At 30.7% G+C, this 17,280-nt stretch overlaps 1 protein-coding gene and 1 long non-coding RNA gene across 2 annotated transcripts in view; both read left to right on the top strand.

Moving 5' to 3' along the window:
- Positions 1-15,102, top strand: part of LOC123291602 (limbic system-associated membrane protein-like) — a 235,939-nt gene extending 220,837 nt beyond the window's left edge. Inside the window, exons 4-9 of the mRNA XM_044871946.1 lie at positions 7,769-7,890; positions 9,936-10,086; positions 10,359-10,453; positions 13,030-13,332; positions 14,426-14,718; positions 15,084-15,102. Of these exons, the coding sequence (XP_044727881.1) occupies positions 7,769-7,890; positions 9,936-10,086; positions 10,359-10,453; positions 13,030-13,332; positions 14,426-14,718; positions 15,084-15,102 (983 nt within the window). The remainder of the gene's footprint in view (positions 1-7,768; positions 7,891-9,935; positions 10,087-10,358; positions 10,454-13,029; positions 13,333-14,425; positions 14,719-15,083) is intronic.
- Positions 15,103-15,754: 652 nt separating this feature from the next.
- LOC123305909 lies at positions 15,755-16,666 on the top strand. Its single transcript, XR_006536873.1, has 2 exons — positions 15,755-16,416; positions 16,475-16,666. It is a non-coding gene; the product is annotated as an uncharacterized LOC123305909 (long non-coding RNA).
- The last annotated feature ends 614 nt before the right edge of the window (positions 16,667-17,280 follow it).

Here is a 17,280-nt window from a genome sequence, read left to right as displayed (position 1 = left end):
TTATTTTTCATTTGTTGACAGAGGAATAATTACTATGTAATTACGATATTTTTAATCATGGTTCTAATTCAATGGTTTCTAATACTCTTTATGAATAGAATAAAAACTTCAGCTAACGTAAAAAAAGAAAATGATTTTAGTGGAAAACGGTGGAAGAGTAACTACCGTCGTTCAGTCAGTTAGCTTAGATATGTGAATAATAATAACCATATTAGAATACTTACACCGTTATAACGAAACGACGTAGCGATGTAATAACCCATTTGAATGTTATCAGAAACTCTACAGTTTGCCAAACGAGTTTTCTCCAGTCTCATCGCTCTAAAATGTTATGTTTTCTTCGTGTAATGCTCTTATTCTATTGTTAGACAGAGCAGGATTCAAAAAAATTACCTATTTTAAATTAACTAAGATAAATGCGATGCAATCTTTTAATTGGTATTTAGAATAAAAACGAAAGAAAAGCAATTTCCATTTTACAGTACATATTATAAGTTGAAATGGCAATAAAGGTGCATCTGTTTCATTTTTAAGAAAGACTGGATATGAAATGAGACATTATTGTAAAAGTGTCGTCGAAACTTACCAAATATCTATTTTGAAAAAGTCTATTTTAGATTACCAAAATACCTAGCATGCACAACTTCTTACAAAACACTCATAACCTGAGTAAATATTTAAAAGCTCTATAAGCAGTGTTTAAGGTAGTTCGAGCGGCAAGGTAAGTTTAGACTTGTGGTTAATATTATTTGTACCATATTTTCAACTTTGATGATGAATTTTGTTTTAGCTTCATGAATGTAGACGAAAAATAAAAAACCTAAATAACTAAACAAAATATTCAATTTTCGATATTTTGCAAATTATTCTAGATATCGAAAAATTTAATCCTTGCCTTTCGTCTTATATTGTCAATTTATAACATAATTCACCATCAAAATTGAAAATATATATCTTTCAATTTGTGTCCCCACTACCGTGCTCAAATATCCTTAACTAGTCGGTTACAACGGATTTTTTTTTGTTTTCAATAATTTATAATGAATTTAACTTTAATTTAAATAGTTTTTTTTTACCGGCTAGTTTTGGAGAAATCTATGAAAACATATCATCCATCTATCGTTTTGTCATAAGATTAATGTTTCATATGGCTACTTTTGAAGTCATTTATTTATTTAAATAATCGGGTAACCTACCTAAAATTTTCAGAATTGATTTAGACTTAGTCCAACTTCATATAAACAAAATCAAGGATTTTATCCAAAATTGGCCTGGCGCTCGTTGAATACCAGCGATGACCGAAATAAGCAAGTATGAGTTTGTGATTGAAAATTGTTTGTTAATTTTTCAATTTAAATTCGATTTGGAATAAAAACGTTTGAAATAATTAAACTTTTCCTCCAACGTTTCACCAAATGTTACCAAATATATATTATCCGAATATTCAGTATCATCAAACCTACATTAGTATCCGAAATTTCAGTTTCATATAAGGTGGAGTTGTTTATATTCCCTTGCATTATTTGAACCAAAAAAATATACAAACAAACATAGCAAATTACATAAAAGCTTGTTATAATAGTACCTAATACAAATTAACCTAAAGCCAATGCTGTAAGTTCATATAATAACATGCAATAACATGTTATATAAACATACTATACATACTTATGGGGGGCCTCATGCCAGAAGAAGAAGAATTTGCAAATTTTTAAACCGTGCTTCTTCAAATACCTATATTTTAACAAGACTTTTCACAAATATTTTACTGCTTTAAAAGTATGATGTGAAGAATCTTAATTCCTGTCTAATTTTTGTATTCCTTGAAGCGTTACGACTTCTTGCATTAATTACATTAATCCCATGGAATTTGCTAATATCAGCTTATTTTAAATAGATAAAAATTAAGTTTTCTTGATATTTTCTCCTTCGTAAGTCGGTTCACAACATTTATTAATAATTTTTAATCGTCTTATTAATTTGTGAATAGCTTATCCACATGCATTTGATTTGTGTTTTTTCAAAAGTGTTTGCTGATAAGTCTTTCTCGTTTCCGATGCTAGGGTGGGTCAATGGGTGCACCTAACAATGAAAAAGTCATCAAAAGCTTTTGAAAACCTGACAAATTTTCCAATTTTTTAATTTTAAATATAAGGGAACTTTTTGATTATTCGTTAGGATGCAGATGCTAAAGAAAAACGCTGCGTATGAAATTCATATTTGTTCGCTAATAATATAATTACATACGCCTTTGTGACACGACAAAATTATACCATAAAAGTCATACGCAAAATATTACCACTTTATATTTGTGTAAACAATTTATTTACATCGATAAAGTCCTTAACAAAATATCTCAAAATCGGCAAATTGATGGATACGCCCTTCTGGCATGAGACCCTCGATATATACACAGTTCTTGACTGTTAAAGCTAACATAGAATTTAAGCAACGTAATTATATTAAATGGTAAAATTTAACGTATACATATAAAATATTTACATTTACCATACAATAATGGATCTTACATTAAAATTGTCCGAACTTAAATTTTATAACATTTTGTGTCATATAATACCAGTTAAATGGCAGCCACATCTTCGGTGCGTAGAATAACTAATGGGAAAAGCATCATACAACATTATATGCAATGTAGAACAAGGCATACAAATTATTTATCAAAATGAGTGTACACTTCGAGACACTTACCGTCAAGTCATCCTGGGTCTATGGGAGGAGGATGGTCATATCGAGGCACTTGCACTGAAAATCATAATATAATGCTCTTGAAAAAAAAATTCTAAAACGCCTAGTTGGTTATTCATCTCATCCTGATTTATGAATGTATCCCATGTTGGATCCAAGGATCAGCAGATAAATGGAGCCGATCCTAATACGAAAATATTCAACAGACTTGAATGCAATTGATTTATGCCAAGAACTTAACGCATTTAAAGAGATAGTAACCGTAGTAATTAATGAAAAATCAAGTGCATTAAATCAAATTAGCAACGACGTCTACTTAAGCTAAGCCTCAGTATACTGAAAATAATTAAAACTTATCTACGTTCAACGATGAGCCTGGAATGAAAAAAACTAACATTTTTCATTTAAACAATTTTTCGAAACACCTCAGCTTTCGGAGGAAATGTGACTTAAAAATGTCATTCTTGCATTTAATCGAAAGAAAAAAACCTAACTACGGGAAAATGCTTTAGCCAAAAGTTGTCAAGGGCAATAGAAGACATTTTCCTGGGTCCATGCCTTTGATTTACAATTACTAATAAGCTTTAAGCGTATTTTCTTTCAATTAAATGCAATAATGACACATTTTAAGTCGCATTTTCTCCGAAAGCTAATGTTTTTCAAAAAAATGTTTAACAAAAAATGGTTAGTTTTTTTTATGAGGATCACCTTTCTCATTAAAGTGTTACTCTGTCTCTTACCGTTTAGAATCTAAATTGGCTATTCAAGAAACCCAAAGAACTAGGTTGTCAGAACATGATGCCCCCTTATCAAACTCTGAAATTTTTGTTCAAGTTGGTTTACTACAAAACGAGCTATTAGCAATTATAGTTCAAAATGGTCTAACCTGCATATCACATAAAATGGCATGATACTTTCTTTCAAATAAAAAAACTTTCAAAGGTATATTAAATACTTGTTTAATTTAAGTATAAAGCTCGAAGACTCTTACTGGAATACTCTTTACATACATACTAGTTTAGTAATAGTAAAAAAAGATAAAATCATCCGCATTGTAATGCATTTATATGGAAATTTGTAAAAATGTAATGTTACAAAACGTACGTACCTATACACGTTTGGTACACAATTTTTATCTTTACTCAATATTCAATATCTTTATTCTTCTTTTAAATGAAAAACAAATTTGACATATTTAAGTTGAAAAATATAATTTTTAAGATAAAACACTTTAGTTGGTTAAATATAAACAAATTGAGAAAAGAAAAATATCTTTAAAATTACAAAAATTGTTGTAAATTTTTTAAACGAATTATATCGCTTACAAGCAAAAAAAACCCAGCCCACTGAAAAATTGGAAGTTTGGCCCACAGAATGAGCTAAGGATCCTTTATAATTTAAAGCTTATAGTAAAAAATTACAAAAAAAAAAACCCTGTCTCAAAAAAATCTCTTACATCACTGATATCATTAAAAATGGAAGAATACTTAAAATTATATTTGCAATGAAATCAGTTTGATACATAAGAGATTTTTCGAAATTGAACTATGGCACATTCAAGTTTCCACCACTAATTTTCATGATTTATGACCATAAGCTTTAAGTCATGAAGAATCCTTTGTTCATACTGTGTGCTACATTTCCAATTATTCTAAACAGCCCTTTTGGCATTACTCTCGAAAATGCCATAAAAAATTCAACATTTTATCTTGAAAAGGTAGCTTTTCCGACTAAAAATTTATTGAGATATTATCATTATTTTAAAGTTATCTACCATTTGCTGAAGTCTTGTTGTTATAACTTGGATCACCTTGAATACCTAAATTTTATAACGGCATCAATCATATTCATATACTAGCTCTATTTCTAAAATTAATACAAATTGATAAGTTCATCGACTAGTTGTTAATTCAATTACATATTATTCTTTTGAATACAAAATTACTATCGAAAATATCTTCACAAAACCGAAAATCCTAATTATAATCCTATTTAATAATTTGCTTTTGAGTATTAAGCACAGCAAATGAATAACGGAAAAATTATTTCAATAGAAATACTATCCTTTATTCATTATACAAAATGTAGAATATAAATACAGGATAGTCTAAAAAAGGTACATACAAAATCAAATCTAATAGTATGTACAAAAAATTCTCGCTAACATCAGCAGACAATGGTACATATTCATGTGCGCCGGGAAGGGGAGCACTTGCACCCTCCTGTTTCAAAGAAAAATACACAGAAAAAGATTACCAATTCATTGCCCTTCTCTACTGTTTTTCATCTCAGTCCCATATGAAAAAATACATGTCCTGCCGTTAATTAAACGTACAGTAAATACGCTCAATTCCTTAATAAAACCACATCTCCTCTGCTTCCAGAAGTTTTTCTGTTCTTTTTGTCACTGTACACGATTCGCGTGCATGCAATAAAACAAGCCACACATCACTTTAGCACCTAAGTCTTTGTACTTTTAGAAATGTTTTTGTTTGCCAACGACCTGAAGAGGATCACACACCTCTTAACTTGTGTGCATATCTCCAATCTTCAACTGTAAGAGCTTCAAGGTATACTGGTTTACTTGTTTCAGCATGGTGTTATGAATTCTTAATTCGCATTCAATTTTTGTGTCTATCCAGAAATAGTTTAAAAAACTTTCGAAAACTCGAATTTTTTTGAAATATTTAAAATAAATAAATGAATGATTTGAAAATAAATGATTTAAAATCTTATTTTCATAATGTAATTATTAAAAACTTCGAAAATCGATATGCTTTCAATATTACACAGTAGAGTATTTATACCAAATTTTCAGGCAAAAGTCAGAAAACTCAACTTTTTTATTTTGCATTGAAAGTTGTTTTTTGGTGTAGTTAGATAACCATTCCATCACAAACAGGTCACTTGAATAACCTAAACCTCGCTCCCGCCTGTTTTGTAAGCCGCAATCTATTTGCTCTTACGGATGCATGTTATTATTGTTGTTGATCCCTATATACCGTGTCATTCTATTTACGTACTGGGTTTGTCAGTAAACACTGTCAACAAGAAATTACCATAATTCGAATACCAGACCTGCAGTAAACGCGAAAACTAGTTTTGACAGCAAAAATATAAGTTACACTGACCGCAGAATATACTGCCCAATAACTTCCGAAAGTTTGTATTTTTGTCTCTATTATCGTTTGTAAATTATCGGGGATCTAGATGTATCTAAATTTGTTCTAAACGTTATCGCAATTTTCCTTTATTTCCTTTCAAGCTGTTTATATTTTCAAATAAATATAAGTATTTTATTTTTTTATTGAAAAAAAATTATTAAATTTTTAATACACCCTATCGTATCATTTTATACGTAGAGAAAAAATGTTATGTGATAGTATTCATTATATTGATATTCATTTTCATTTCAATCAGGGAAAAGTCTGGTTGTATCACATACATATATATACACTTCGCTGCCCTAATAAGATTATTTTACTATACATGTATCTATCCACTATCCACATGTAAAGCACAACGATATTTCAATAGAAAAAATCATTAAAAATTCGCCAATCGAATTATTTATTTCGTTGATATAATATTTTGGAAATTTTCTGCAGTGTGAGTTCTGGAATGTAACTAAAATGGGATGACGTAGTCATATTCAAACATAATAGTTGTCTCAGTATGTGGTTTCAAAAATTAAAACTGTTTTATTTGAAATAGGATACTTTAAGAAACTTTAGATTGTTAAGGTAGTACTATCGGTAATAGACTTTGCATTCAGAATTTAATGAAACTTGGCATAGTTGTCCATTATTATATCATAACTAACCAGTTAAATTTTTAGGGATCTTCAGAGAACTGAAAAAAAGATATTTTAACATTGCATTTAACAAAACTGGATGTTCAGATTTTCAGTTCTCTGAAGGCCCCTAAAAATTTAACTGGTTAATTATGATGTAATAATGGACAACTATGCCAAGTTTCATTAAATTCTGAATGCAGAGTCTATTACCGATAGTACTACCTTAAGTTTAATACATTAGAAAAATAAGTAATAGTAGGTATATTTTATATAACTGTATAGAAAGTTTAACATTTCTCATGGTTATGAAAATGTCATAATAGAAAATTTATATTATTTATTAGTAGAAAGTATAATAGGGGCTAAGAGACAGTACAAGGTCGATCTTCACCCATCTGATAAGGATTTAGGAAAAAATAGACCCGGAAAGAAGACCGAAAAAAATTTCTGTAATAGTGTCCCATTTTTGAAGGCAAGAGTTACATAATTCAGAACCTCTATAGTCGACAAACTCAACCCAACCTATTTTTTCCGGTTCTATTTTTTCCGATTACCAAATGAGACAATTTTTTAAGGAAATTTTTTTTTATTTTTAAACACTCCTATCATAGTTTTTCTATCGAATTGTCGACTGCATTGTCATAAAATTGTGATTCCGAATAAATGGAAAAAATTGAATGAAAAATCTTCATCATAGTTTATGTCTATAGGCATTTAATTCAATCTTTCCAAAATTTAGTCGAATTTAGTAATTTTTGAAGTTGCAATTAGATAGATTGTTGAAACACCCATGGTGGAAAAAATATTAGATGAAAAAATAAGTCTTAATAAGTCCTAGAAACTCTGAATAACTCAGAATCTCAACTGTGTAATTCAGAGATACCCAGACTTATATTAAGTCTTAAGAAATGCAGAGTTATTCAGAGTTTCTAAGACTTATTAAGAATTTGACTTATTCTTTCTTCAAATATTTTTTCCATCCGAGCAAATTCGCCAACAAAGACTAACTAACAAGCGGAGAATCACGCATCTGTTATTGCAAAGTACGAATACTACGTTTTTTCCCAACAGAACTTTTGAAACACACTCATTGGCATTGATTACATCATACGTACCTATATAAAAATTACTGTAGTGTACACCAAACAAATAAACAATTAAATTACTTTTTGTTGATCGACTAACAAAAGAGAGTGAATTGTTTTTTTTTTTTTAAATCGGCCTGACAAATATTTATATTTAATACAAGTTATTCTTTAATTTCAGTTCCACCAAGTGTTACAATGTCCCCAGCCAATGGACATATGACAGCCAGAAAAGGTGGTTCAGTGACATTTGAATGTAAAGCAACAGGAAATCCATCGCCAAGAATTGAATGGTCAAAGAAGGTATGTAATGATAAATTTTTTTATATATCGACATATTTTGAAAGTTTTTGATAATTTTCACTTGGAATGAATGGAAAAAAATTTTAAAAAAACTTTTTAATAGAAACTATCATATAAGTAATTGCATGGAAAAGAAAAAAACCAAGTGTCTCCGTCCATAGAAGGAAAGTAAGTGTAAGAGCAGGGTAGATTTAGGGTTGAAATTATTTTTATCTTTTTTTCATTTTTGACCGAGCGGATTGGCCAAGGTCACATATTTACGAGCGAGCTCGGCGAATCTGAACTCCTTACTATTATAAGTCAGCCTCATCCCCGCAGCTATAGAAAAAGAAAGAATGAAAAAAAAACTTAATGGTATCCTTTCCACCCAAAATTAAGGTCTGGAATGATAATTTCTTGAACCATTATGAGAAATTGATGCTATTTAAAACAATAGAATAGAAGAATAAGAATATATACTATAAATTGTAAAGTACATGTGTTTCATAAATATTTTAATACCTGGAGCATTATTTGTAGCATTTTGCAAATAGTATTTGTATGTAGAGTTCCATTATAGAAACTATTCGAGCTTACATAAATATAAATTATTTATTTTATTATAGTTTTTTATTGAAAAACTATTACAGAATATTTATCAAACCGAATATTCACTTCGCTGTGTTAATAAATTAGAAATGAATAAAATTTATTTATTATTTCAAAATGTTTTTAGACAGTTCTTTTTATTCTATTTTACATGCCATCCTGGCATTTATTTTTCGTGCTCAGTATCGTTTTTGATAAAAATTTTCTTCTGTAACCTAACATGCAAAGAGTAAAGTCGCGTGGATTTCCTGACCAGGGCTAACTTCTTGATGACACCTTCTCTAAGGCGCACAGTTTAACCGACGGCGATGAATATCACGATGAAGAAACGGCCCGCTTGGTGTCTGAAAAAAGGCGACTTAAGTTGCTTTCTCGGCTTCAAAGGACGGGAAAATAAGCAAGATTCGAGCAGGAAGTATAGATATAACTGAACTGTGCAACCGTCGTCCGAGGAAGATAGCGGGGCACAATATTAGTTATTCCATCATTACCGGGAGCCTACACTTAAGTTTCCTTAAAATATTTGAAACCTCCTGAGGTGATACGCATTCAACATCGATCGGGCTTATGACAGAAGAGCGAATATTTTCCAAATATCAATTTCAGACACCAATTTGGAAAATATTCGCTCTTCTGTCATAAACCCGATCGATGTTGAATGCGTATCACCTCAGGAGGTTTCAAATATTTTAAGGAGACTTGCTTATTTTCCCGTCCTTTGAGGCCGAGAAAGCAACTTAAGTCGCCTTTAAGATACCGGCCCATCAGCTTACTGCCATCTCTCAACAAAATCATGGCAAAAATAGTTTTGAACCGGCTGCAGACATCCACAGACAATTGATTCCCCAACAGTTTGATTTCAGATCAAATCACTCAACAGTGAGTCAGCTTCATCGGCTCACTAGCCACATTTCCACTGGGTTTAAATGCAATAAATCCACAGGTATGGTCCTTCTGGACATAGAAAAAGCTTTGGATACGGCTTGGCACGATTGACTTATCCATAAACTTTCCAAATTTAACATACTCACCTACATCCTAAAATTCCTGATTTCCTTCGATCGAACCGAAAATCCTGAATTCATCTGCATCAAATTACATCGAACCAATATCGTGTCACGGCTAGTGTCTCACAAGGCTACATGGTTGGGCTCCGCCTCTTTTTATATTATAACGATATCCCGAAGAATTGAACTTCCGAAACAGCCCTCTTCGCTGACGATACAGCTATCTACAGCACTTCCTGGCAAAGTGGCAACCGGAACTTATTTCGAGCTGCATCCAATCTCGCTTATTCACGCTTGAAAACTATTTCAAGCATGAAGATATACTAAATGGCTAAATACTTACTTGATCAATGAAATCCTTTTGCTTTTATCCTAGAAATTACAGCAAGTTTGGTAATCTGAGCGTAATTTTTTTCAAATATTAAATAAGTTTTTTTTTTATAATTACAGAATGGGCTTTTACCTACCGGTGAACAATCTGTAAGCGGCTCCACGCTAACTTTAACTTCAATTGAACGAAAAGATGCAGGAACTTATCAATGCACAGCATCAAATGGTGTAGGCCAAGCGGTATTTGCAACAGTGCAACTTCATGTTCTTTGTAAGTAATTTCCGTAATAGAAATATTATTCAAAAGGTAAAGGCATCAATGCTCGAAGCACGCAAATATAATTATCTTCCCGTTAAAATAAACAGGAATATTTACTATCCCCTTTTTTTTTTAATTCGTAAATTTTAAACAAAAAACATACTATACAATACTAATGGAGAAAATAAATTTACATTTGGCATGCAAATCAATAATTAAATGCCTTGTTACCTTTTGTATAGATATTTAAATTATATTTTTTAACTTTTTTTTATTTAAAATAGATCCACCTGAAGTAAGCACAGATCGTAACTGGATTCGTTCGGATGGTGTTGAAGCACAATTAAGTTGCATTGTACATGCTGATCCGCAAGCTGAGGTGGGTAATTAATCTTAACAAACTTTAATTACAAGTATAGTATAAAATATTGTCTGTCATTTAAAACGTAGGTATCTCTACTCTGACTACGAGAGTGTACTATTATTATTCTGTTCTAGATACTATGTACAAAAACCATTGCACAGGTATAACTCGCGTCCTATGTTGTCTTATTACACATATAACGTCGACCAAGAAAAAATTATTTCAATATAATAATAATTATTATTATTATTTTAATCACTCTTTTGACTTGTGTCAAATATATAAATTGTACAGCCATTCTTCGATTAAATAATCGGGAAAGGTATTAATAACTAAAATTAAAATAAGGCCTACTATTTAACCTAGGGGTACAGCTGCATATTCTCTTTCGAAATTTCATTTACCGGTGTTTGAAACCTCTAATTCTATTTATTTTGATTAGGAATCTAAAACTTATTTCCATGGGGGTATCAAAGACTGGGTAGGACAACTGCCCTCTCACTGAATCTGGATGTACCATTGATTTACTTAGCTAAATAAGTGTTTATGCGAAAATACTGTTGGATTTATGAAATACTAACACAAAAATTTCTGATTTGCCCCCTTCTAGACTAAAAAATTATCGATTTGGCCTCCCTTGAGCCAAAAACTGGATATGTTTGTTACTCAACTTCTTGTGCAGTACCTCTGCCAAAGAAATTTCTCAAGCAAATTTATGATGTAGACTTAAAAAATGGTTATATTATTAATTCGTCTCATCGTAATCTCAATAAATGTCAAATTTTACAATATAATTCAATAATTACGGGTGCCGTGAGGATTTACTCCATTCCAAAAATGCACCTCGGAAAGAATTACCGTGGCAAATACTTCTAATCACATTGAGCTATTATGTAAGCATCTGTTAGCTTGAAAGTTGTACATCAATGTATCCAAAACTTCGTCGAATGGGAAAGCTGTTTTGGAATACCTAGGGGAAAGTAGGATACAAGTGGGAACGCAGGTCAGCTCGATCAGTCGTTTATTTACGTGATCAGGACTCCTATCGGTCCAATAACATTTGAAATTACTATTTACCACGTTTTCGAGCTGATGTGACCGCCACTGTCCTTGTCCGTTCTAATTTTACAATGGTTTAAAGTTTTTATAAAAACTTTAATCGACATTGGGTAACCGGTTTATCCGATATCACCTGATAATCAACATTTCAAAGTTTGTATAATGTCCAAAATATGAACGCTAAATTGACTATGCGGTGTTTTGTTCAATTTTGTACCGAGTGAAAAACCGGGTCATTGAAATACACAGAAATATGTTCCAATGTTTTATTTGCTGATGTTTATTATGAAAACAACACACGCAATTTCTTCACATTCTAATGTAGATTTTGCTATTTTTTGTAGCTATTTTTTGGAAAAAATGCTTGTTTTAAGCTAAAACCGGACTAACGTCAAATCGTAGAATATATAAAAGACGTGAAAAACCTGAAATTGCTAACTTTATGGTCTTTCGGAATAATTTATATAAAAGCAGTTTAGGTGCCCAACTTTACCCTACTTGCCCGACTAAAATTTTTCACACAAAAGTCTGTTACGAAAAATTGCCATTCATATACACACAACATAACGGAATAATAAATGCGTAACCCAAAAAGTGCGTGTCATATAAAAAGAAATCTTATTTATGCAATTTAAAGTGAAAATATTGTAATGATGTTAACTGTGCATTCAAACTCACCACCACTTTCAAAATTTAAACAGTACAAAGTTATTTATGGCAAAGGATATTAATATTATAGGAGCATCCTTTTATATTTATTATAAAACTTTTATTTTTAAGCTGTTGTTTTCACACTTTTCAAAATTTTGTAACTTTTATTTCCACAATATAAAAAAAAATGTTCCTAAAACTATTATTAGGTACTCCTCTAAAAAAATAGAATTGTGATAAAATTATACACGATTGCTAGGAATCGATCGCAGATGTAACATTGTAAAGTCCAACATTCATTAGCCAGCGGGTATACCTTGCCTTACAAAAACTTTTGACGCTTTTTCGATATTTTTAGAGCATTTTTTTACATTTACGTCATACAAATTGCCTGGTTTACGATACTTTTAGAACATTTTCTTACATTTATGTCATAAAAAGTGCCTACTTGGCTAACCACGTGAGAGCCAAACCACTTTAAATGTCTATCTGTCTATTCATATGTATTATTAAATGCAATAACAATAAGTAGTGAGTGTGCTTATCTATGATCTGATCAGTGTATTAGTGGTTACCCGATTTAGAACAATTAGAAATGAAAAAATCTGGGTATTTATCGATAATATTATCGAATATCGATATTATTATCGGAAGGCCTTTTAAACATATCGATATTCCTTTTTCATTATATCGAATATCAATATGTCGAAATTCAAGTTGACTTTTGTCATACCTACTCATACGATATTAAACTTGAACATTCTATAAATTTTATAATCATAATATTTGTTAGTGTAAACGTTATTCGTATTCTAAGAAAATATAGCTACCCAAACAAATAATCAAATATATTTATATTTAACTGGTAAATTTTTTTTTAGATTCATTGGTATCAGGATTCATTCCATCTGGAGCCAACAGACCGCCGAACAATGGAAACTCGCGGCAATACACATACGTTAATCATACGACATTTACAAAATTCTGATTTTGGAAATTATAGTTGTTTAGTGGAAAATTCACTTGGGCGTACTAAAAAATATATTGAGTTAACAGGAAAACCAGGACCAGTAACATTTTTGGGTGCTCCATTTTCAAAATGGCCAAATTCTTATAATGTATCATGGCGTGTCGATTCTTTACCTCCATTACAAGAAATCCGTTTACTGTATCGGAAATTACAAGTAAGAAATTTTTTAATTTACCATTCCATTTTTTGTATTTCTTATTCGTAAATTTAATCATTCAATCATTTAGGAAAAAAAGTAGTGCAATGTATTTTCTCTTCATTTTGAGATATTTCTGTCTCTAGCATGGCAGATTAGCATATTGCCTTTTGGCAGCAGACTTGCTTGTTATCTTTTAAGAAAAGTTGGATTGCCATATAATTGGTGTAAGAGACAGACTAATGTGACATTTTAATTAGATATATTTTCTATTATGATGCATCCGTCGAATCAACCGAGCAGTGGCTCAACATCGCTAGGTGGAAAAGGGCCTCGCTGCGTAGAGAAAAAAGTGCCTCCCCCATTTCGTCTTCACACAATATTAAATATTTATTATACTTTATCCAGATGATCAATAGGCGGGAAAAAGGATTTTCAACCAAATTTTCAGTCAAATTCACAATCTCTGGTGCGCTTTAATTTTTACAAATTCGTGTATAACTTCACTCAAATCCAAGTTTAATGTCTCCTTATCTTCTATCGCAATTAAAATCAACATCAGTTCATAATAAGATATAATATTTTCTATAATAGGTCATTTGTCAATTCAAACTTGAGTTTAGAAAGCATTCTTTACCTTTGGATAAAGTTGAAAATTATTATAGATGTACCGTTTTGCTGCAACCTGTTTCACACAGGTTTTATCATCAGAAATAACGATAAAAAATAGCACAGGCTTATCAAAGATGCTTGGCACATGTATTGAAAATCTTAAGTTAATAGTACTGTTATTGTTAATATTCATTTGAAATCGTTTAAAAAAAATTCTTGTGAGCAGGCTCGAGGTTTGCTAGCTTTAGGAACTGACTGTCTCTTTCTTTTCAAGAGGGCCCTTTGATCTTCAGGGCCTTGGTGCACAATATCACCTAGCCAGCTATGATAGTTACGCCACTGCTTCCGAGACACGTCGGAGAGATAATCTTTGCTTAAGATATTGCCTTTAGAAAAACAAACAGAATTATTGCTTTTTCCTTATTTTATATTGACATCTTTTTTATCTTCTTTATTTAATATCTTCATCATGTAGCTAACTAACACTGTAAATTTTCAGGTCAACGAAACATACCAACAACCAGGCAAATGGCACGATATTATTTTGACACCCCCAGCAACGGAAACGTTGAACCATGAAATGTCCTACAATATACGTGACTTAGAACCATCTTCAGTATTTGAAGTAATGATACAAGCAAAAAATCGTTTTGGATGGAGTGAATTGTCACAGTTGCATCAATTTTATACACGTGGATTAAATGAAATCAATTCAAATGATATTGAAGATATGGGTTTGTTGTTCAGTCTATCATCATCAACATTTATATTAAATAAAAATTTAATCTATTTTATCTCAATTTTACAAACAATTAGAATAACTTTATTTCAAAATACAAGACATATATTTATTTGATAGAATAAAATTAATAATTTTGGGCCTTAAATAAAATGCATAATATTAAATTTTTTTAAAAGTGTGTACCTATAACTATGTGAGAGATTTAAAAGATGTGTGCTTCTTAACAAATGTAAAATATTTTTAAAATAACTACCTAAAATATCGTTTTTACAAACTGCTCAAAAAAGCATCTATTAAACTAGGTGATTTGACATTCGGCGCGGTATATTGGGCTAAAACTATTTCAAATCTCCTCAAAGGGTTAGATCATTAAATTCAGAAATCACTGAAAAATTCGTTTATTTTAACTACATAGCATGTGTGGTCTTATCTAGTAAGTACTACTGCAGCAAGGACAAAATAAGGCGAAAAATGTATACCTTTTCCTCTTAAACATGCCACTATCACGAATATGAATCCGTTATCTTTCCGGCAAATTGTATAACAACCATGCTTGATAATTAAAAATATTTGGTTTCAATGGAAAATCTTCCACACAATGTCCATTTCTCTGGCGGAAATTCTCCTTAGGCAATGTTGTACCTACAAATGATACAAAATGTCTGAGACCATTACGACAGACATATAAAAGCATGAGCCTCGAAATTATGAATTGGAATGGGTCTGCGTCTTATTTGTCCTGTAGATCTACGATTACCTTGTCTGTAAATTGATTGAATGCTCTAATTATTAAATCGAAATTGAAATTGGAAACATGAAACTATACGTACAAAAAACTAGCCCTTCCTATTAAATTATAAAGAAAAAGATTGTTATTTTAAATTTATTTTACATTTTTTTAGGAATAACTTTAAAAATGAAATATTTTAGACTGCCATTTGAACACAAAAAAGACACTATATATGTTACGAAATCTATAGATGAAAATATATATTGTTGGACTATGCAAAAAAAGGATAATATATATTTACTCAATAAATAAAAAATTATTAAAGAAAATATGTACATTTAACGAATAAAGAAAAATTAACAACTTTTCATACTTTTTGATTTGTTTGTATCAAAATCTAAATTTATAATACTTTTCTTATACTTATTATTTTCTTATTAATGACGAATTAGTCATTAAACCCGGGGAAAAATCAAAAGAGAAAAAGTCAAAAGAGGCTTTGTAGGAGAAGAATGATACAAGGGGGCGCCAGGTTGATTTACAAAGAGTACAAAAAGGGGGAAAGGGAGGGAAACAAAACAATAAAGGGACAGAGAAATGTTTTCGGGAAGTGCGTCACAGGGGTCAACAAATTAATTTACGAAGACTACAAAAAAAGAAAACCACGCCTGAATGCTCCAGATAGTTCTACTGCCTATGGGTCCCAAAATGGATTAATCTGGCCCTGCACTTTCTATTAATACCAGTCACAGAACTCTCAGCTGCGTTGCGCAGGCGCCGCAAAGCAATAAAATGTTAACTTTCTTCGGAACAAGTTTAATTTTTTAGTTAACAACAGTTAACAGTTGCCAAAAAACTATTCAATCTAAGAAAATCAAATATATTTTATCTTTATCAAACGGCGCTTTTTGATTAGATAAAAGATATGTGAAATGTCTTTACTAGATTGAAATCTGTCCGAAACAAAAAATTTTGTAAATGAAAAGCCCTTTTGATGGGTATCGCAACCCTCGGACGTGTTACGCTTGCGCAGTGAGCCGATATGATTTTTATTTTTACATTCGACAATTCTGTAGCTTAATGGCGAGATAAAGATAGTGAAATATCCATGGCCGATTACCAATTTCATGAGAACATTTATGTTCAATCCTACATGTTCTCTTTATCATTTAAGCAACAGAGGTGTTTTACCGCTCAAAGGCGTTTGTTTATGTTTGCACAATATTTTGAAGGCAGGCTTATTTACTTTTAGATTTTCAGATACGAATTCAAAAAAATAAGAATGAAAAGTTTGGTTAAAAATTACATTAAAAGTGTAAATAAAAATTCAATTTTCACAAAATCATTTTGTGTAATTTTCTTTTTTTGTATTATTAAGTTTTATTAAAAAAGCAAACAAAAGTAATTAAAAGTGAAAAACGAATAATAAAAAATTAAGATGATAAAACTAAAAAACATAATTATTTTCTAATTTCTATACGAAGATTTATAATTTTCTTATTGTAAATATATTTCATCAAAAAAACAACATCTAAATATATAAAATTTTCTGAAATTTTGAAAATATTATTTATTTGTAATAAAGTTGCAATTTTAATCTACCCTATCCTATCATAATATATAGGTACAAAAAATTTCAGAGCATATTCTTAAATCAATTTTATAAAAAAACGTTCGTATGAACATGTGCCCAGGGCCGTAACGAGGGTATATAGCGCCGGTGGCAATCGTGTCATTTTACCTTTAAAAGAACCATACATTTAATGGATAAACTTTTTAAATTTATTGAAATGATAGAGCATCAAATTAAGATATTGATTTCTCTCTATGTTTCTGAGGAAAACAAGGTACTCATTACTCTCTTAAATGATACTAGGGTATT

Source organism: Chrysoperla carnea, chromosome 1 (assembly GCF_905475395.1).
Source record: "Chrysoperla carnea chromosome 1, inChrCarn1.1, whole genome shotgun sequence".
NCBI classification, from domain to species: domain Eukaryota; kingdom Metazoa; phylum Arthropoda; class Insecta; order Neuroptera; family Chrysopidae; genus Chrysoperla; species Chrysoperla carnea.
Note: the sequence above shows the minus strand (reverse complement) of the source record. Positions and strands in the feature narration are given on the sequence as shown.